The sequence below is a fragment of the Rhinolophus sinicus genome, linkage group LG07 (genome assembly GCF_036562045.2).
Source record: "Rhinolophus sinicus isolate RSC01 linkage group LG07, ASM3656204v1, whole genome shotgun sequence".
Classification (NCBI taxonomy): domain Eukaryota; kingdom Metazoa; phylum Chordata; class Mammalia; order Chiroptera; family Rhinolophidae; genus Rhinolophus; species Rhinolophus sinicus.
In genome coordinates this window covers 28,402,837-28,424,894 of record NC_133757.1, presented here as the reverse complement: position 1 = coordinate 28,424,894, position 22,058 = coordinate 28,402,837, and the positions used below count along the sequence as shown (strand labels likewise).

Sequence of the window (22,058 nt, the reverse complement as noted above, 5' to 3'; positions counted from 1 at the left end):
AGGACTATCCATAATATATATGAGTATATCAATAGTTAAGAATCACACGATAACCATTTTGGAAACCAGTAGAGTCAATTTGAAGCCAAACTATATGGTCTTGGGCAAGTTGTTTAATCATTACCATCCTCATCTGTAGAGTGAGGATGATGGTGCCTTACTCGCAAGGCAGGTAAGATGAGCAATTGAGCATCTGGCCTGTGGGAGACCCAGCAAGTAAGTTTTTTTTATTAGTTTCAGGTGTACAAAACAACACAATGATCACACATTTACACCCCTCACAAAGTGATAACCCCAACTAGTCTACTACCCCTCTGACACCGTACATGGCAGTTACAATACCATTGACTATATCCCCTATGCTGTGCTTTACATCCTGTGAATATATATATATACATATATATATATATATATAATTTAATTATAATTGACATTCAATATTATTTTATATTATTTTCAGCTGTACAGTGCTGAACATAAGATGTCAGGTATCTATACAGTCTATGAAGTGATCCCCCCATCAGTCCAGTGCCCACCTGGCACCCTACATAGTCTACAACATTACTGACTATATTCCCCATACTATATTTCACATCCCCGTGACTATTTCGTGACTCCCAGTTTGTACTTTCTAATCCCTTCAGACCCAGCAAGGACTGGTTCCTCCATGTTCCTTGCTCCACCACTGGGAGCAGTGGGGACAGTGCCAAAGGTGGGGTCAGGAGCGGGGCTCATGCAGAAGCCTGATGCTTCCCCACTGTCGATGCCCATCCCTGCCTGGACCAGCAGGGCACTGATCCTGTGGTCACCACCATTTCCGTCATTCCCTTGCCATTTTCTGGGGTCAAATTCCAAGCTTTTTGGGTCATCATTCCTACCGAAACTAATGGGTGTAATACAGGCCATAAGTCACGGAGAGCAGTGGAAAGCTCTTAGTCCCACCAGAATGAGAGGATAAAAGTCAGACAAAACAAAGCAGAGCCTTTCTAAAGGGATAAGACCAAGCAAAAAGCCTGAAATCCAACATGATGAAGTTCAAGTTTCCAAAGTATGAGCAGTCTAGTTGCATGTTTCTCCTTTGAATTTCAGAATCTTAGACCGAAACAAACAAAAACGTCTCCTTGAAAGGATAAAGGAGTGTCACTTTTGAGAAAAAAAAAAAAAATCACTGCTAATGACTATCTGGGGAGTGATTCAGGCATAAAGTTGAAGAAGGAAGGAGAGTAATCATATTTTCAACTTTATAGTACAATAAACAAGTCCCACCCTAGCGTAATACCTATCAGAGCCACTGCTTTTCCTTAGGATCACCCCAAAGTAGAATTATGCTTGTTATATTCCCTAACAGCCATTTTTGGGTTTTTCGTTTGTTTGTTTGTTTTTTGTTTTGTTTTTGTTTTTTTGCTATTCAAGTCTAGCCAGTTGGAAGAATGACCTACCATAGCCTTGGCTGCATGTTTGGTGTCTGGTTCTGAAAAATTCAAATATATTTCCAGAGAAAATGCTACATAGCTAAACATCATAGTTTATCAAAAATGCTAGGATCATTTGCTTCTGCATACTTTTTTATTTATTTATCTTTAAACTTTTTAATTTTATTCTAAGTGTGTTTTTCCAGGACCCATCAGCTCCAAAACAAGTAGTTGTTTCAATCTAGTTGTGGAGGGCGCAGCTCACAGTGGCCCATGAGGGGATCAAACCGGCAATCTTGTTGTTAAGAGCACCGTACTCTAACCAACTGAGCTAACCGGCCACCCCTGCTTCTGTAGACTTTTGATTTAAACTATGCTGTTTGCATTTTGCTTAACTGCAGTATATGTATCTACCATACACAAAATGAGAAAAACAAAGTCTCTCCAACCTTCAATTTTTACAAGGTATTTCTCCTTTCTGAGAAGAGAAATTGGGAAGTTATAGAATATCAGTGCTATAAAGGTGGAGAGACTGAGGCCTACGGAAACGAAATGTCTTGTCCAAGGCCACGTGGCCTCTCCACAGTTCTTGCCAGAGGATATCTGTCAGTTTGTTTGGGGTTCTGTATGAAGAGCATTCAGCTTCCCTGAGTTAATGGATTATTTATTGATTAATGTTCAGAAAAATGCACAAAGAAGTTTTTTATATTCCCCACTATGAGAACTTCTTTTATTCCTTCTCAGTGGAAATCCTAAGAGCATTTTGGGCAGGACAATTCTTCGTTGTGTGTGGAGGTCCCAAGAGTTTCAGGATGTGAGCGTCTCTAGTCCCATAATCGCAGCTGGGGTGACAGCAGTAATGCCCTCATGCATTTCCAGACATCTCTTAAAGGCAGTACTGCCCCGAGTTGATACCCACAGCGTCTGATGGGGATTCTGAGACCTAAGTGATGAGATGTCCTCACCTTCCGCCCTTCCCTGCCCTCCCCGGGGTCTTCTATAATACTCTCCTCACTAAATAATCATTCCTTCTTTCTTTTCAAGGTTTCTTGAGCATCCAGGAACAGCCACGAGTGATGTTGATCCATTCACCAGCTTCAGGCATATGGTGCAAGATGAAGCAGGAGGCAGCAAGTCTCAATGTTATCAGAACTCAGAGCACCCAAAGAGCTATTAGCTCTTACATGTGGATGTGCGAGAACCTGCTCAGCATTCTCCTTGTCTTCCCATAATCTACTCTCCAGTAGGATTTCTGGCAGGGCAACTTTACTCGCATGGGATCCTGAGAGGTCAAACAGCACAAGAGCTTCATTTGAAAACCAGGGCCTAGGTGTTAAGAGCTGTGCCCAAGGTCATACAATTCATCCATACAGAACAAGATCTTGGCCCATTCTCTTTCTTCCATGTCTCAGAGACTAACTTCCCATATGCCACAGCTTTTGTAAGGATGAACCCTGGTTACATACCCAGACCAGCACCGGGGCCCAACCCCCCCCCCCCCCCCCCCCAACTCACAGAGGTTCTGCACTCACACAGTTCTTGTCTGCTCTCGTCTGGCTAAGTCGAGATCATCTTTGTTCCAGGAAACCACTGGAGCAAGGAGACAGTGCTGTGTAGTGACTAAGAACATGGACTGCCTCTGTTTTAAGCCAGACTGACCTCTTATCTTGGGCAAGCTGCCTAGCATCTGTGCCTCCGTTTCCTCGGGTATAAATTGGGAGGCAATAATAGCCAAATTATTATGTGCATGGCTGTGATTAAATTATAATGAAATGGGGGAATGGTTCTAAAGCGCCCACAGCTGTGCCTGGCACATGATAAACATGTGTTAAGTGGGAGCTGTCATTGTTCTCGTCACCGTCATCATCATCTTCATCATCAGTTACATCATGTTTTCTCTGCTGGAAATGTAACCAGGAAAAGTTCAATTTCTCCCACCAGCGTGAGTCGGAAGGGTGTTTACCTTTGGAGACACAAGCAATGTTCTCCAATCCATAGCTAATTCAGTTTCCAGTCGACACTGAAGACAGTGATGAAAATGTATAAATTCAGCCTTCATATATATATATTATGTATATAGTTAGAAGAAGCGGGGTACAGCATTAGGAATAGAGACAGTGGGAATGTAATGGCTGTGTCCGATGTCAGAGGGGTAGTGGATCGGGGGAGGGGTTGACACAGTGTGAAGGATATAAATGATAAATGTCTAACTATTACATTGTTTTGTGCACCTGAAACTAATAAAAAAAAATTCAGCCTTCTTACCTTTGGTAATAAAAATGAAACAAAACAAAGTTTACTTTTTTAAGGGTAAAGAAAAGTATCAGCCCACGTCTCTAAACCATCTTTTCTCTTTTACAAGGCTATTTTCTGTTTCTCCTAGTTAATGTTCATTTAATCAAGGGAATAGAAAGACAAATAAATTGCAGGTCCTGCCTTTTAAAGAGACGCTTTTTCAAAGTAGTACAACTTGCTGCCATTCACCCAGGTTTTGATCTATGATGGGCTTGGAATCTGGTCAACTAAATAGGTCAAGGGTTGAAATCCTACTGGATTCATTGACTCTCCTCCTCCCTTCCTTGCAGACCACCACGCTTAATGGGGGGTTCCCCAGGCTTCTGTACTTTTCCCAGTTCTCTTAGAGCCCAGTCAGTTGTTTGCAATTGAGGAGTGGCCGGAAGGGTATATTAAGTACATTTTTAAATTTTCTGTATTCTTATGGTTTGACATCTGGGGCTTATTGACCCGATAGGGACTGCCTCTTCTAGGGTTAGCCAATTCCTAGAGATACTAAATGACTCATCTGTGAGTGTATCTTTCCTATGAAAACCAACCAATCCAGAGTCCATATACCCAACTACCTCTCCCACTGGGCTCTCACACGCCAGGCCACTACCCACCTGCCCTAATTATCCAGAGGCAGGCATCAGGCAACTAGGGACGGCATCTATGTCCCAAAGTCCACTGAGATTATTCAAACAAGCTCAACAAGGGCTCTTGTCAACATTTTCCCTTCACTCCTCTGCCTCCTGGCCAATACTAGTTCTTCTGCATATGGTCCCCCAGGTGCCATGCTCTCTGCATTATACTGAGTGTGACAGCTTCTTTCTTCATGACAGTCATTTCCATGTCTGAGTCTCTTACCACACATGATTAAAACAAATCTTGGCTACCCTTACGACAAAGAGAAATTAAAAGGGAGACAGAATCAGAGACAAGAGACACTTGGGAAAGGAGGGTAGAACTGAAGTCAGTAAACATGATTAGAAAAACAGGATAATAGCCCCTCATACTTGTAAAAGACAAGGGTTGATGAAATACTTTCACAGCCATGATTTCATCCAGCCCTTGGCAAAAGCCTGTAAGGTAAGCATTATTAATCTCATTTTACGCCAAGAAATGGACACCCAGAGAGGTTAAGTGATTTGACCAAGATCTCACAGCTAATAGGTGGAAATGCTGGAATGCGTACTCGTATCTACCAGACTCCACAATTCTATGGCTGCCTCCCAGATCAGCAGGGAAAGCAAGTGAGAATGGAGAATGGAGTTGTCTATGATCTTATAACCTGGGTATTCAGTCCAGTTGCTTTCAGTGCCCTCTGAAGACAGACGTTGTCCCATGCATCTTTGCATTCCCTGGTGCCTCACGCATGAGTATTCAGAAGTACACACTGAACGAATGAATGAAGAGCAATCCAAAGGGGGCAGGTAAACAGTTCTAAGGCCCCTACAAGCCCACTGACTCTCTTCCACTAGTTCTCGCCTCTGACAATGTCTCAAATGCTGGTGTATCAAATGGATGAAGGAGATTTTGAGGTGCTTCCTGCAGACGACATGGGAGCTTCTGTACAAGTAAGTTTAAAAGAAGTGGTCAAGAAACATTCTGTATAGTTTTGAAGAGATAAAGGCCAAAAACACTGTTCTGGAATGGTTTGCAGCTGGCCTTGTTTTTTCTTTCTCCGCAATTCTGACTGCTTAGGAAACTTACTTCTGAGACGGAGAGGTTTAGTCTAAGTGTCTCAGAGTGCCTAAATGCTTGACTACTTTTCATCACAGATGGCTGGACCTAAGACTAATTACTAGTTTCCTTTGTTTTACCAAATAGATGTAATCTACCAACTTTAGCTGTAACATGAAATCTGTTTTTCCATTGACTTCCATCCTACAATTGAGTTGCATTTCCCGAGCTAAAACAGTGCATTTTATTGACAATCAATGGCAGATAGTATCTATTCCCTGCTACTACCCTTCAAAACTGAGCTACCCACAGAGTCACTATTCAGTTTTTCTGAATAGTTTGGCCCTACTGTGTGTTTAAAAGCTTGAATTTGGGAATCAGACAAATATGGGTTGAGTTCCAATTAAGAGTAGCTGCATGACTTTGGGCAAAAAATTTAACCTTGTTGATCTTTCATTTTCTTATCTGTAAAATGGGGTAATAATAGTACTTACCATACAAATTTGTTGAGAAGAATTAATATACAATTCAAATACATACAATTATATAATATAATACTTATATTATATAACACATGCATGCAATATATTATGTATTTTATATTATAAATATATAATGTTTGAGAATTAATATAAGAAAGATGAAAAATGTCTTATCTATACACTGGGCATGTAATCAGTATTCAATATGTGGTAGAAAGAGTTAAGCCCTTTAATTCTTCTGTTCTTGGCTGAGCAATGTGGGCCTTTGTTGTCTGGGCTATGGCTTCTGGTCAAAAATCCCTTTTCATCAACTGACTAGTATGTCTCTGCTTTCCTTCTAACTCCTGTTTTTCCTCCTTTGACAAAGGAGAGAGACTATGTTCCAGCTCCATGTCCCGATAGCACTTTCACCCATTAATTCAACAATTTATTGAGCGCTATTTCATTTTTTTCTGTTGCTGCATTGACAAACCACCCAAAACTTACTGGCTTAAAACAACCACCATTTCATTTGCTCACAGCTCTTTAATCTGGTCTGGGCTCTGCTGGGAGTTTCTTCTGCTAGTCTCGCCAGTGGTCACTCTTGTGGCTGCATTCACTTGACAGATACATTTGGGGCCGAACTCAGCCTGGATGCTGGGGTGGCTGTATCTTTTTCTCTACATAGACTCAGAATTTCTAACTCTCTATGTGGCCTTTTCACAAGGGGCCTAAGGACTCCTCAAAGTGCAAAAACAGAAGCTGCTAGGTCTTCTTACGGCTCTGGCCTGGAAGTAGCACAGCAGCACCACTTCCGCCATGTTTTGTTCATTGAAGAGGACCAGCCCAGCTCCCAGGGGATGAGGCACAAGGGCATTCACTGCGTGCCATTAATGTAACAGACTAGCAAGAGCACGTTGTCTGTGCCTAATGCTTTGCTAGGCTCATCGATGAACACATCAGACCGGGTTCCTGGCTCCATGGAGCCTACATCCCAGGGCAGTGGTTCTCAAAACTTGAGAGAGTGCATCCGAATCATCTGGAAGCCTCGTAAAAACACAGAGTTTCTGTTTGCATTTGTCTGGGGGTGGGGCCCAAGAATTTGTATCTCTAACAAGTTCCCAGGTGATGCTGATGCTGCTGGTCTGGGAAGATACTTTGAGAACCACTGTTCCCAGGTTGCTTCAGGACTAGAATATATCCTCAGAGATGTTAATTCAATTGGTCGGGGGTAAGGACCAGGTATCTGTATTTTGTAAAACATTTGCCAGGTGATCCCAACAGGCAGCCAGGTCCAAGAACCACTGCTTTCGAGTCTATTCTGTCTCTCTTTCTCTTTTCTTAAAAGCTTCCTTGGGGGAAAAAAAAAGCTTCCTTGAATTAGTCACAATTTGATTCATCTTTATGACCCCACTTAAATATTGCCCTCCTTTAAAACCAGGGTTCTTAAATTTTGCTACACTTTAGAATTTCATGCAACTTTTTAAAGTCTTGATTCCCAGGTCACACTCCAGACCGAGTAAATCAGAACCTCTAGGGATGTGATCGAAGCATTAAGGATTTTTTTTTTAATCCCCCAGGTGATTCCAAAGGGCAGCCAGGTTTGGGAATGGGTGCTTTACAACAGTCTTATTGACGTTTTCACAGTACACATTTCTAAGTTAAAAAACAATCTTTCCCTGGCAATCTGCAATGTCTTTCTGTGAACACTGGAAAATGCAGAGGATATTTTAATCTAGCATCTTACCTGCTCCTCTGTCTACTCCCACTTACATCTGCATTCATGCTTCAATTGCATAATTCCCCATTAGGGAGACCAGATTTTGCCACATTTGCCACTAAAAAAAATTTTTACTCGAGAAAGTGAGGAACTTTTGGTGAAGACGGGGTTAAGATGATAACCCAGTTGCATGCTGGGAATTGTAGTGCAATAGCAATGCCTAGTCAGTGACGCGCTATGGGCCTCTAAAGAAGCGCCCAATACCCCACATCCCACCCAGCCTTTTGGAGAGGCAGCATCTAGCAGTGGCTAATGCCATGGACATCAGAGTCAGAACACCTGGGTCAGATGCCAATGCCACTCCTCACTGGCTGCAGGACCTTGGGCAAGCTACCTCCTAGGCCTAAGTTTCCTTTTCTATAAATATAGAGGAAATAATAATGATATCTAGCCCATAGGTATGTTATGAGAATTAAATGAGTTCATATACATAAAGTGCTTAGCACAGCAGCTGGCACATAATATGCATTGCATACGTGTCAGCTTTCATTATTATTATCTTCTCAATTTCTCTCTCTCTCTCGGCCAAAGTTCTATTCTCTTGGACCATAAGAGTTGAAAATCTCCTGTCCCCAGTCAAGGCATAAAAGTTTAGCTCTCCTACAAGAAATAATCCAAATCTATTTGTCTAAATTGTCCTCTGGTCATTTCTCTTTAAAAGCATGAGGTGGGGTTTGGGGTGATAGGCTGCGGCAGAGGGAAAGGAGATTAGCTAACAGATCCTGGCACACGTCCCGTAGTGAGTGTCCCTAGGTTTTGCCTGTCCAGCATCCACCCTCTCTGCTTCTCATTGTAGCACTGAAGTTCCTTTTGGGGCACCACCCCTCTCCCACTGTGTGTACTCTTGGTAGGATTGCCACCAAGGTGCTCTGTCTTCCCATGGCAAATAAGCAGACACCTGACCCAGCTAAGCCCATCGGACTCTCTCCTCTGAGAAGGAACATGGGGATAAGAACTGATTGGAGTGGATTCACCTGAGGACATTGCCCATTAGCTCCTGCCGCCTAGATCCCCAAACTCCCACAAGTTTCTGCATTTCTGAAGCCTGCTTGGATAGCCCGTCCTTGGATTTTAGGAGTCACTCTATCACCATGGCAATAAGGTCTTTTTAGGTTTAAGATGGCAGTCAATGTCTGTCAGTTTTCACCAAAGGGTCCTAAGTGACACACTACTTCCAAGTAATCTCTAAGATCTGGTCCTCTGCTCATTGCTCTTTCCCCACCTCTCATCTAATTTTGGTAGAGTTATCAGTCGTTGAATGCCTTCTTTGTGACATGCCTTTTACATGTGTTATCACTAATCTGAATATCAACAATGAAAAGATGGTATTACTTTTACTGTATCAATATAGAAAATGAGGCACAGAGAAGCTAAGCAATTTTCCCAAGGTCACACAGCTAGTAAATAACAGAAAGCATAGTCCAACATGTCTAATTGCTGTTCTAAGTCACTAAGTGAAATTTATTGGAATTGAGATCAGCATTTCTCTGCTATTTCACAGATTCCTGGGATGGGTGAAGATCTTAGCATCCTCTATTGTAGTTTCTTCCTTCCTCCCTTCCTTCCTCTCTCCCTCCCTCTTCCTCTCTCTCTCTCTCTCTCTCTCTCTCTCTCTCTCTCTCACTCTCTCTCTCTGTTTCTTTCATAAACCAACTGTAAGAAACATTTTACATCGATTCTGCGCGCAAACACACATACACATAGAGAATGGAAACAAAGGTTTCACAAAGCAATAGTTAAATCTCTTACAGGTGCAATCCAATCCAATTTTGGATTCAAAACTATTTCATTCTTTAAAATTCTGCTTATACAATCTACTTATACTAGATTGATTTTTCAACTCACTAATGCATCTGACTCGCAGCTTCAAAAACCCTGCTCTATTGAGAAAGCTGCTTAAATTGACACCAGTTTGCATGTCTGAGTGTTTGTAAAACGAGGCAGGGCCAAGCTGGATCTTTTAAAGTCTCATAATAATGATTTGTTTACTTGCACAATATGTGTTTCCTAGGCCGCACCAGCCTGAAGGGAAAACTGGGATCAGAATCACAGCACAGGCTGTTCCTCGCTCTGCGTTCATTGGCTGTCCCAGAATCACCAGCCTCTCCACGAAGACCCCTTCCAGTTTCTGAGGCTGCCTAGGGAACATTGCATATGTGCTCCTAAGCATCACGCCCTATCCTTCATTTTCCTTTCCTTCTGCTCCAGCTTCCTGATGGGATCATTTGTCAGTTCCTTTGATGTCTGTGGGGCTGTCACTGCTGCTAGGCCACTAAGGTGGACATGCTTTTGGTGGAAAATCCAGTGACTTTGACGATGCCTGAGCCATGAGCTTGGATGGAGATGCTGTTGGCCTCCCATCTTACAGCAGCTCTGGTGCCACAGCTCTGTGTGTAGTTCCTCCTGGCACTCAAATGCAATGCGATGGTGCCCATAAACTAGAGAGAACCGCCTTGGTTACAGGGATCCCAAAGTAGATTTCCCTCACTCTCTCTCACTTAAACACATTCAAGGGCAGGGGCTAAAAAAAAATCTCCACCTTGTATTCACAGCCACCTTCTTTTTTCTCCAGCTCTGGACTTCGTTCTTGGACCAAGTTTGGGTGTTGCTACCCTCGCCCAAACTGATGAATTCTTTCTTTCCCGGGAGTCTCCCTGGTTCCTCCATGTGAATAGATTCTTGGCAGGGTCACAGTCTGTCATCCTGCCCAGAAGTGTCTACTTCCTAGAGTGAGCGTAGACTTCAGCGAAACCCATTTTTATTTGAGAGCTTTGCTTCCCAGGAGTCACATGTTCAGAATTCAAGCCCTGTGGCAACAATTACGATGATGATGATGAGGACAAATCTTTCTGATGTATCAGACCCCTCACTAAGCACTTTAGATACATCACTCGATACAGTATTTCTCCGAATAATTCTCTGTGGTACATGCTATCATTCGGCTCCTTTTGCAGAGGAGGAATCTGTGGCCTAGAAAGGTGAAATAGCCAGTCACAGGGCTGGCCCAGTGCAGAGCCAGCCCGGGACCCTCTCAGCCACTCCTCTGCAGCTGGGTCTGGATGCCAAGCTGCCTCAGCCAGGCCCCAAGCCTCCCTGGGCCTCTTCCCAGCTCTGCTTTCATCCTTTCTAGGCCCCTCTCCCAGAGGTCCCCAATGTAATCCACAGGTGGGTTGCCAAACCTTATTTAAAGGCCTCCAAGTGGATTGAAACCTCAAGCTTCCACCCTCCCTCTCCCCACATTCTCTCTGTGCCCTCCAAGGGCTTCCAGAGGAGGAGACATCTCAGTCGGGAAAGAAAGCTTCATCAGCAAAACAGCCCCATCTCCAGGCCCCTCAAGACTTCTAAAGAGCAACCTGCTCTCCTCTCTATAGCTGCCTCCTCAGACCCAATTCTGGAGCCAGGAAGTGGTTTCCCCTTCCTAACAGGCCATCAGCATTCTGCGTTACCCGGTGAAAATGCTGCCTGATTTTAGTGGGTGTTTTAATTGAATAGGGAATTCAAGTCTGGGCTGAAATGCCATAGAAAAAGAAAAAGTTACTGTCTTTTCAGAATGCCCATTGTAATTTGTCCTTAGAGTTCCCCCCTGACCCCCCTCCCCCTTGCCATGGTCCTTTTTCCACTTGAACTGACAAACTGAACCACCAGATAAATACAGCTGCAAAGTGAATAGTTATGGGTATGATTTCTTTCCCTCATTCATTCACCCTCCTGGCTTAACCAAGCCAGAAAGTTTAAAAGACCACTCACCCTTTCTTTGACTGGTGGCACCCACAGAGCACAAAGCCAAGGGCCGATCAAGCAATCTTGATCATCTGATGCATTTGAAAGTGAAACACAGGGAGTGAATTATCCTCTGTGACTTCGCGCAACAGTTTAACCAAGAATCTGCCAGAGTGCCCCTGCATGCAGAGTGGTGGCGCTGCCACACCCCACCTGTGTCACCTCTCGGTACTTCAGTTTCCCAGTCTGCAACATGTGGGGGCTGGATCTGAGAATTCCGAGGTCCTGAATGTTCTCATGCTCTTTATTTTACAGTTCCAAAATGCATCATTCACGAGTCAGATAATTTAGGGGGTGGGTGACTGTTTGCATAAAAATGATCCTCTATAAAATTTTCACCACATAATTATTTTATGGAGCAAGTTTCCACTGTGTCCTTGAAAAGCAGGATTCAATTTACAAAAATCTGACTTGTAGCCAACTTCTAAGTGACACTTTTATTGTCTCAAGTGGGACTTGCCCGCAGGTCACGGTTTCTAAACACACTGATAATTCCCTCCCCCCAGAGAGTCTTTAACAGTGAAGCATTACTAGAAGCCATTCTAAAATCATTACTTCTCTTGAACTGAGTTATTTTGTTTCTTTTCTGTAAAAAACATATTTACAAACCCTCAAAACCTGCCTTCTTATAATAATCTACTGGTCCTTTGGAAACACAAACACAGATTCTATCACTTCTCTGCCTACCACTCTCCACAGGGGGCCCACAGGCCTGCCGGGTCACGTCCAGGCCTTTGCAGATGCTGTTCCCTCCACCGGGAATGTTCTCAGCAGCCTCTCTTTCATTGCCTCCTACCTGGAACTTGTTCCTTCTTCAGGGAATTGTCAACTCCCTTTGTTGTAACTCTCAGGTGTGATCTGCAGTTTCTTTGGGTGAGCACGTCCTGACCATGCATAACCTCTGTGCTCTGTTGTCTCACACGAAGCCATCGGGGTTGCTTGCTCACTGCACGCACGACGCTGTCCAGACACTAGATTCACGGCAGGAGCTCTACCTTCAAGGAGCCCACAGTCTTCTGGATAAACAGACAGCAGTCAAGTATAAGAATGAGCCCGACTACTGCTGCCCGCCCCTCACAGGGCACAGGTTGTGCTATGAGAAGGAAAGGGTAGACTGTCCAAGTATCCGGCTCCCAGGGAGGATGGGTTTATGTCCTAACCACACATTTGCTCTGTTGTCCTACTTTTCTTCTGTCCTAACAGTCTTCCCACCCTCTTGGTCTGTACTGCGCTGCCCCAATGCCAGGGCCTCTTATTTTTTTCTTCTTTAAATGAATTCCCTTCCCCATATGTGCATCCTCTTTCCCAAGAAATATGAGTAACATATCTTACCATTTTGATTTAACGTTCATAGTATTTATGGAATGTCTATACTATCAGCCCCATTTTACAGACCGGGGAATAGATCCAGACACAACATCAGCTAGTTCTCCGTGGAAGTGGGACCTCAAAACCAGGCCTCGGCTCTTAGTCCAGTGTTTTCCCCACCTTGTCTCAGCCTCCTGGGCTAAGCTGGGCCTTTTGCAGAGCCCCGAGAATCTAAAGTTGGCTGCCTCCTGCTGGCAGGGAATTCCTTCCCGGCTCCTGGTGCTACTGCTACAGAACAGAGAGTTCCAGAAGCCAGGAGGGTGGATGGTACACAGAGGCAGCATACTCTTTTTTTTCCCTCCCTCCTCATGGGAGGAGAGAATGTCTTACACATTTGGAGGGGGAGGGAGGATTATGAAAAACAATAATTCATGACAGTTGATAAGTGTCAAAAAAGTATTTACTCACATTCATTCCCTGAAAGTCACATTCTCCATGTGTTCTTATTTGTCTTTCAACGATGGCATTAGTCAGGTGGACTCAGCAAGATATATCAAGGTTTTAGCCAAATGCTGCAGAGGGAGAGAGTTTCGTTTAACTTCATTTTTCCAGCCAGGGCTGGCTCCAAAGCTAGTTTTTCTGACTAGGTTGTTTGCCACATGAAAAGCAAATTCCCAGAGGTTTCTGAGATTACCGAGATCCCATGCTAGCTGACTGCTGCCACCCACCCGCCCACCCACCCACTAATAAGACATAATGCCATCCTATTTTTGGTAACAATTAAAGGGCCTCCCGGTGCAAGCAGAAAGCTGTTTATTTGCTGTTACATCACTTCACTTTGCCTTCGAAGGCTGGTCTGTATTCGGTGTTTTCGTGGTGATGCAAGTCGGCTGTCTCCTCCAGCAGTTGGATCCCTCCCATCTCACAGCACCTCACAGGTCTCTTCCCCGAGCAGTGCATTGCTGGAGAGAGGAGCCGCTCACGAATCAGCTGCAGGTCCCTGTTTTGAAAAGCAGAGATACAGAGGCAAAGGAAAAGGGTGGACTCTTATGTGACCTGGTCTCAGAGCAAGACAATCACCAGCTGAATTCCAGAAGCCCTGTTCATGTTTGGGGAGATTTTGTCGACTGCATGGAATCAGAGAGAAGCCAAAGGATGGGAAATGCCTGCATCCCTCTGAAAAGAATTGCTTATTTCCTATGTCTCTTATCTGCGCTTTTGCTGACTGAGGGGAAGAAGCCAGCGAAGCCAAAATGCCCTGCCGTGTGTACTTGTACCAAAGATAATGCTTTATGTGAGAATGCCAGATCCATTCCACGCACCGTTCCTCCTGATGTTATCTCATTGTAAGGCCCGTAAGCATTTTGCTATCTAATTTACGATTTTAAAATTCCAGCCAGTGTATTTGGGGCTTTGCATGTATTGGGAGAAGGGCATAGAGAGAGAGAGATTGATTCCTCTTGCACGCTTGGCCATTTGACAGTGCTAACATTTTGCTGCATTTAGAAATTTTGATTTTGATTAGCTGTTATGGAACATGCTTAGATCCCCCCCACCCCTGAACATTATTATGAGAAACCTGTGGCAGATTCATTTTTCCTACTCCATCTGGGAAGAAACAGTATCGTACTTTATAAAATTGTGTCAAAATAGTGACTGTTTTGCTAAACCGGATTAACATAAGATTTGTTCTGTGTGTGTGTATGTGTGTCTCTTTGTGTGTGTCTATTTGTTGGTTTTGTTTTGTTTGTTTTCTTTCAGATCCTTTGTGAGATCTGGTTTTACTGAAATCTCAGAAGGGAGTTTTTTATTCACACCATCGCTGCAGCTCTTGTGAGAAATATTTATATCATGACTATTTTTAATATAGCATATATTTGGATAAGCCCTCTAGTAAAACGATCTCAATATTCATTTTGTCAAATGTGATTCTATTTCTCGAAAGAAAAAGAATATCAGTCAAGTGAGAGGTAGATGGGTTTGTTTGCAACTTGACACCAACAATGCAGGTTGATTCTTGCCGATGGTAAATTTACTAACTGTAATGCTGTCTACTTTCATGGCTATTTATGAAGTTGTTGGAATATTACAACAATGATCCCAAGTCCATTCCACTATTTTACTTTCATTTTTGACTTGGGAACTTTGGTTATTTGGCCCTGGAGTTTTTGAATTAGTCAGTACAGAACCCAGCATAACATATGCGCTCAAGATGTTGTCCCCTGGGAAACCCAGGGCAGGCTGCTACTCTGTATGATTTACTGTGGGGGGGGGGGGGGGATCTGGGTTCTTTCTAGGTAATTCCTTAAAAGATTAATTCTGGAGAGACTGTTTGCTAATCTCATCTAATTTATAACTAGTCCCTTTACAAGGAGGGAAAGAAAATATTAATATAGGATAGGGCACAGGATTAGTCTTGGTTGTGTGTTTTGAGTTAGCCACGAGGGAACCACATACTCATTCTATGTCTCAAAATAGTCCAAAAAATAATATTTGACTCAGATCTCTCCACAGGCATAATGTCACATATGTAATTTTTTCTGATGTGGAATGTTAGGCTATTGGAGTGCTAGTTCTCAGAGCAAGACCCCGTGTGTGTAGGGGGGGGGGGAGGGGGCGGGGTCAAGAGGTCCCCTGGTGCTCAGGTGTCAGGCAACAGACGGGGTTGTATTGTAGTTATACGTTTCTAGAAGGGGATTAGCCAAGTGTCAAGCAACTGTGTTTTAGTTATCCAAACTGCAGGATTCGGGACCCAAGTTTGGGAGTTCTTTTTGATTATTTTTGTTTTCTTGCCTTAACTGACCATTTGGCTGTTTGAAGTTAGATATACAGAAGCAAACAGCATAGATTCGAAATTGCATAGACCTGTGTATAAATCTCACCCCACCACTCACTAGAAACTAGACTTGTAATCTTGTGCAAATGACTAAATCTCTCTGAGCCTCAGTCTCCTCATCTGTAAAATGGAGGTGATAACACATTGAAGGGTTGTTAGCAGAGATAAATAAGATTTCAGTAGATAAAATGCCTGGCATAAGGTCAAATGGTTACACATTTTATAAATGGTAGGCTTTAAAATTTTTACATAAATCTAACAAGCTTTTTAAAAAGTCACTTAATTTATTGTTTTGTCTATGTGAAGTCCCAAAACAGGTTTGACTATTTCATTCATTCACAAACCTGATCAGGTGTTTTGACATTATATAACAGTGTTAGCTGGTGTCCTTCTAGTAGCTAATGTCTTTGAGTGATTAACAATTGAGTAGAATATTCCTAGGGCATTTATGTGTTTGATTGAAGGCTAACAGTGTAATTAGGGGAAGTGTTAGCACATCAAACAAATCCAAAAAAGATAGTCTTTAGCACATAAAGGGTCAAAGTCTCTAATGCTGGGATAAGAATTGGTTGTATCTGAGAAAGTGATAAATCATGCTTGTGTTGTTCGTTAGTTAAATACATAAGTGGCTCACTTAAAAAGCATCTTTCTGATGAGCTAAGGCATCTCTCTCCCCCCAGGATAAAGTTCAGGAAGTGTCAGTTGACACTCTACTCATATTTCAACACTAGGTGGACTTGAGCAGTGACACAGAAAGCATGGATTGATTCACCTAATCAGTTAGCACATCTCCACTTTGTTTTTGCTGAGTGGACCCAGCCTCAGCAAGCACAGATGCTGGACAATGTTATAGAAATAGTTCCCGACTGCTGCACAGTAATGTGATTACACGTATTTAGAATCACAGAGGGAAGCCAAGGAACTGGTTTTTAAATAGCCCACACCAAGTATGTGCCATGCCCCTGTGTCCCATGCTCCAAGTTCCTATGGAACATTCCAGCCCTTATTTCTAAAAGCAGTTCGGCTTTCAGAAATAACAAAAGGGAGAGTACTTCTTGCCCTGTATGTCCCGACTTAACTCACATTGGCTAACCTCCACATGGCAGATTTGTGCCAGAGCTGATCTTATGCAAAATCACCAAGAGTCAAAGTTTGTCTCTAATCTTCAGAACCCTGTTTCCTAAAGATTGCGATCCCCAGTCTTCCTGCCCAATGTTCTTAGCTTCCTCCCATCCTCAGGAAAGGGTCTAATAAGCTCATTTTCACTGAGGACGTAAATGCTAAGGCTCCAAGTATGAACTGTAATTATAACAGTGGTGGGAATAGATGGTTCACCAACAAAAAGAGTTCTTTTGTGGGACAGGGCCATCCAGTGCTCTAAAAACTGCATGGGGGCTGCCACCCCCCTACACACACCCCCATTGAAATATGATAACTAAGGGGCCTGAATTTGCCTTTGCATGACTTTTGCCAGCAGATCAGGCGTTGATCACACCAGCCTGAGGGGTTTGCTTGGGGTTTGCAATGAATTCTAATGGCATTTGTGACCACAGATTACCAAACTGACCTGTCATATTCTGCCTGAATCAATTCTGCTTGATTAATATACAAAGGTAGTTGGTTTCTTGCCTGTTGTTAAAAAGGGGGAAGAAATGCCCCCTTCCCGTCATCCATCCTAACGATTTGGTGATTTCATTATGGTCCCAAATGCTTTTTCAGACCTTCTGTAGAGACATGATGAGAAGGACTTTTTGAAATGTCAGCCTGAGGTACTGAGGGAAGCAGACATGTTTCCTCCTTAAGTACACACAGTGTTTGGGGAGAAGATGCTGATGGGACATAGCTGGCAGTGTGTATTGGAGACCAAGAAAACAAAAGCCCACACTCCATATAAAGAAAAAAATTATCCAGTTAAAAAATCATCGGATTAGTTGTACAAAAGATATATTTAAAAAAAAATATTTCATTTATGGTTTTAAATAATGACAACAAAAGCTTTCTCAAAAAAAAAAAAAAAAATGCCATTGCACTGATGTTTTCCATAGGGCCAGTTGTGAAACATAACCAATGAATATGATTATTCATTCTAGTTTGCTTTTCGTGAGAGGGAGTGATGTTTGTAATGAATGTAATTTACAGAAATGAGTTTTCACACATTACAGCACTTCTCATCTACAGACTGAAATCCCCAATGATATAGGTTCATTACAGAAGTAAAATTCAAATTTAAGAGTGTAAAATGAGGCCACGCTGCCAATCGTTTACAAAATTTTTAATAAACGAAATGTCTCCAACTCTTCAGAGACTTCTAGTTGCAGGAAGTAAATTACAGGGTTGGTCTGTGTATCATGCTCAAAAAAAAAAATCTCTATATAAGAATTCAGTGTGATCAGAAAAAAATTCCATTTATTCCAGTGAGATTTTGTCTAGTTTGAAGCAATAGAACTGATCTCGCCGGGGGGTGGGAAATCATTATTTCTTTTATTAATCAACACAGAAGTGCATAGTTTTTTGATTTCCATAAGAAATCAAAAAATTTGAAAAATGGAAAAGCTAATAGCATGAACAAGATAAATAAGCCTCGCTTTACTATGGTTTTATCATTTAGTCGCTTAAAATGTTACTAGTCCAGGGTAAAATATTCATGGCCTATCTCACCTTTACAGTGTTCGGCCTCTTTTTCTATTCTTCCTTATATTACAAGTATAAGAGAAAATGAGCACTCTTCAATGACTACTCAGGCCAGACCTATCAGCTACGCAGACTTATAGTGGAATTATTAGCTGGTTGTAGATGAGCATGTTTTGGTTTTTGCCCAACTAATGCCCCACAATGGACCAAGAAGTAATAATTGTAGCCATCGAGGCTGTTTTGTCTACAATTCACCCAATGACCCATGGCTCTGATTTTTAACTTTTTAATTAATTAAAATTTGTTGTAACTGTGTAAATAACCCTGTGCAAAACAACACGTTTTCCCTGAAAGAATATTTCTTCCTCTCAATTATTCAGGCAAAAAACTTAGGAGTTCCCTGTCCCTGTCCCTCACTGTCTGCTTCCAACTGGACAAGTCCCCTCTTAAAACAGCAGGAGAATCTGCTGCCTCTTCTCTACCCAGGGCCATGGCCCTGACTGAGGCTGCATTTGCTGTTTTGGAGCTTCTGCTATGGCCCCCCTGCTTCCAGTTCCCATTCGACCCATGTCCCTGAGTGTTACCTTCCGGAAATACAGCTCTCGTCATGTCACCCTCATGCTTGGAAGCCTTTAATGGTTCCCTAGAAACAGAGAAAGTCCCAACACATGAGTTGGTATTAACAGAATTTGGCTATTTGTCCAGGATCATCTCTCACCATATTGATAACACATGCATACACACACACACACACACACACACACACACACACACACCCCAAGCTCCAAACAGACTGAAGTCGCTGAGTCTGTTTTCTCAAACTCTAGGGATTTTCCTGATGTCTCTAGTACTTCCTGTCATTTATTAGAACTATCTGTGCTGCATCTGCCCATGTGTCTCATGAAGAATTATCAGTAGCAAAAGTCTAAGAGCCTGGATGTTGTAAGCCTAGACCTTGCTCACTATATATTTGTTGAATTCGATCCATATTTTGATAGATTTTATACTAAGGTCTCCTGCTTTTCTATCAGTAGATAGTCTTGGTCATGGCACACTTATGTTGAGTTTCCCGATTATATTTCATAGGAACTAATAATGTGGAGGTCTGGAAAGTGAGCTGAACCAAAATAATGTGAAGAGATCATTTGCTCATGACATTATGATGTCAAACTTCCTCACCAGAGATTTCCAGGGTGCCAGAACTTAACAGGCCAAGTACCCAAAGCCTTTCCTTAGACCCACTGCTTGAATCTCGTTTGTCCCACTCTGACTTCCTCTAGGCCTTCGACATGTAAAAAATCTTATTTAGGCTCCTAGGTTCTTCACTTGACTACAGAGGCTGACTAATCTCTCTCCTGTCTGTGAAGGGTAGAATTCCCCCTTTCTCTGTTCTCCAGTCTGCCAGGACATCCAAAGGGAAATGTTGGTTAAGCATTGCTAAGATGAGAAAAAATTCATTAATACAAAGATAATTTCCTTTTTGACTTTTATATTTGCTTAGCTAAAACGACTATTTATTTATTGTATAGCTACAAGCAATAGTAAAATGAAACAAAAAAACCTCCCATTTCAGCAAACACATTTTGGGGTTTTACTGTGCTGCAGGCACAGCACTGGCCTTTGTGAGGGTCACAAAGATAAGTGACATCTCTCCCTTCCCACCTTGATATGACAGCCCCAAGCTGGCGGTGATTCCTAAAAGAGGTAAATTATATTATGCCTGTATTTGAAAATATTGTAAGGTAGTCTTGATAAGCTTTCTCATTTTGTTCAGAATGGTATTCAATCGAGTGTTGATGACGGTGAGGCTTGCCAGTCGTTGATCCTCTGGCTGAGGATGTAGGCTACAAAATGACTGCAGGGGCTTTGCAATGACAGCTGTGATATCAAAATGCCTAACCCTAGTGAGCCAGCAATGTGGCAAGTAGCAAAGAACACAGCTTTTGTGGTCAGATAAACATGGGTTCAAATCCCCACTCTGCTGCTCACTAGTTCTGTGAGTTTGGGCAAGCTTCATCAAGCCTCATTATGTGTATCCACAACATGGGGAATAACCATAGTACCTATCGCATAGGGTTACAGTAAGGATTAAAGGGAACAATGCGCTTGGAACAGTTCCTGTAACTCAATAAACATTAGCTTTTATTATCGGATCTGAAAATCACTTTAATTTGAACAACCATAACATCAGAAGAGCATCTGATGGTACAGGCTGGGTCTGCCTACAATCCCAGTTTTAAAATTTGGTTGATCTGCACATGTGTCTCCTTCAGAACCTGCTAAGAAATCTCTCCTTCACGTATGTCTCACCGAAACACGAACTAGTTACCTTTCTGGGGAACTAGTTACCTTTCTGGAGGAAGAGAGGAAGCAGAACTCTCTCACTTCTTCTTCATGAAAAAACAACTGGCACCATATTTTGTAAAACATATCAGATTTTGTTTAAAATAATTAACACTGACCAGTTTTCAAATGAGTAATTCTGCAGTAGGATGGTGAAAGGCCTGAACTAGAAGTCAGGAGACATGGGTGTGAAATCCAGTTCAGCCACTACTGGGCTGTGTGACCTTGCGTTGGTCACAAAATATCCCTGGGCCTCACTTGTTATATGTGTAAAATACCAGAGCTAGATTAAATTATGGTTCTCAAACTCAAATGCCAATGGGAGTGGGGGTGGTAAAGTAAATGAAAGAAACAATTGGATATACGACAATAGGTAGTGGTAGGGACTAGGGTAGACCAGAGAAGACACTTACCTGAAAATGACATCCTCAGCTCCAACATATCATTGCTGACGAGAATATGGCACATGAACACGCGGCCATAATTTCCTAATTTTCAGGGGAAAGCAGAAACCTGGAAGCAGAGTCTGAAACAGGATAAAGACCAAACAAAAGATAAGTTGGCATTTGAGAGCTTCACATTCAATTAATTAAGGTCTCTTCCTAGCTTAAAATCCTATTGTATTTTATTCTATTTTACAGAGTTACTCTAATATAATATAGAAAATGGTCTTGTTAAGGAAATGGACAAAATTTATTATATCAATTGTAACAAACCAGTAAATTAGATTGTGAAGTGAAAAAGCCTCATAATATGAAATTGGTTATTATGAAGTTATTATTAAAAATAATTACCCACTTCCCAAGCAGGTCCATTGAGACTTTACCAGGACTTCCCCATGATGGCTGATGATAAAACAATGTTTCAGTATCCCTCTCATGGGGCAAGGATTGGAAAGGAATTTTGGGGCCTGTTTACATGGCAAGATGGCAGGTACTTTGCCTGTGTAAAATGTGATTTTTACATATTTAAAAAAAATAAACAGACTAGAAAAGAAATAAACAGACTAGAATTTATATGTACAAAGAACTCTCGACTTGCAGAGAACTTCTTGTGGTAGGTCATAGATTCTTCCCAGCTGTGCTCCTATGGCTAACCATGTCTAGATTCTTTTCAGAATTGTCTTCACTGCCAATTTACAAGCCACGCAATAAAACCAGTTTTGTTAGGGGGCATTTGCCATTTCTATATTGCCTGATGCTAAGCACTTTATATATCTCATTTCTTATTTCATCATCACAATAACCCTGTAAGGGGGTATGATTTTCTCTATTCTGCAGATGAAGCAATGAGTCCTAGAGGAGTTAGGTAACCTCTTCAATGTCGCACCCCTAATAAGTGGCAGAGCAGGGCTTTAAACCCACATCCTCACTTTTAACCACTTCTGCCTACTTCCTCTTGAACATGAATCATTGGGCTTGAATTGACTTTACATACTTTTTTTCCCCAAATCAAATTTCTTCTCAAAAGATCAGCCTTTGCCATTAACGAGTATATTCAGGGGACTGTGTCCTGATTCCTGGAGACAATTACTGAGAAGGAGTTTC

General features: G+C 42.3%; 1 protein-coding gene and 2 long non-coding RNA genes across 6 annotated transcripts in view; 1 reads left to right on the top strand and 2 right to left on the bottom strand.

Moving 5' to 3' along the window:
- Nucleotides 1-13,659, bottom strand: part of LOC141572917 (uncharacterized) — a 30,772-nt gene extending 17,113 nt beyond the window's left edge. The window contains exons 1-2 of one of the 2 annotated variants that reach the window (XR_012498480.1): nt 13,539-13,659; nt 13,170-13,273 (exon numbers count right to left, since the gene is read on the bottom strand). This is a non-coding gene — a long non-coding RNA (uncharacterized LOC141572917). Of the gene's footprint in view, nt 1-13,169; nt 13,274-13,528 lie in introns of both variants that reach the window. The other variant, XR_012498479.1, reaches the window with a different exon arrangement.
- LGI1 (leucine rich glioma inactivated 1) overlaps nt 13,581-22,058 on the top strand; it is a 35,562-nt gene continuing 27,084 nt past the window's right edge. For both annotated transcript variants that reach the window (XM_019739740.2, XM_019739735.2), the window contains exons 1-2: nt 13,581-14,047; nt 14,463-14,534. In XM_019739740.2, coding sequence (XP_019595299.1) covers nt 13,581-14,047; nt 14,463-14,534 — 539 coding nt within the window. The remainder of the gene's footprint in view (nt 14,048-14,462; nt 14,535-22,058) is intronic.
- LOC141572919 (uncharacterized) overlaps nt 18,752-22,058 on the bottom strand; it is a 177,884-nt gene continuing 174,577 nt past the window's right edge. The window contains exons 4-5 of one of the 2 annotated variants that reach the window (XR_012498484.1): nt 20,925-21,037; nt 18,752-18,811 (exon numbers count right to left, since the gene is read on the bottom strand). This is a non-coding gene — a long non-coding RNA (uncharacterized LOC141572919). Of the gene's footprint in view, nt 18,812-20,847; nt 21,038-22,058 lie in introns of those variants that run through there. The other variant, XR_012498483.1, reaches the window with a different exon arrangement.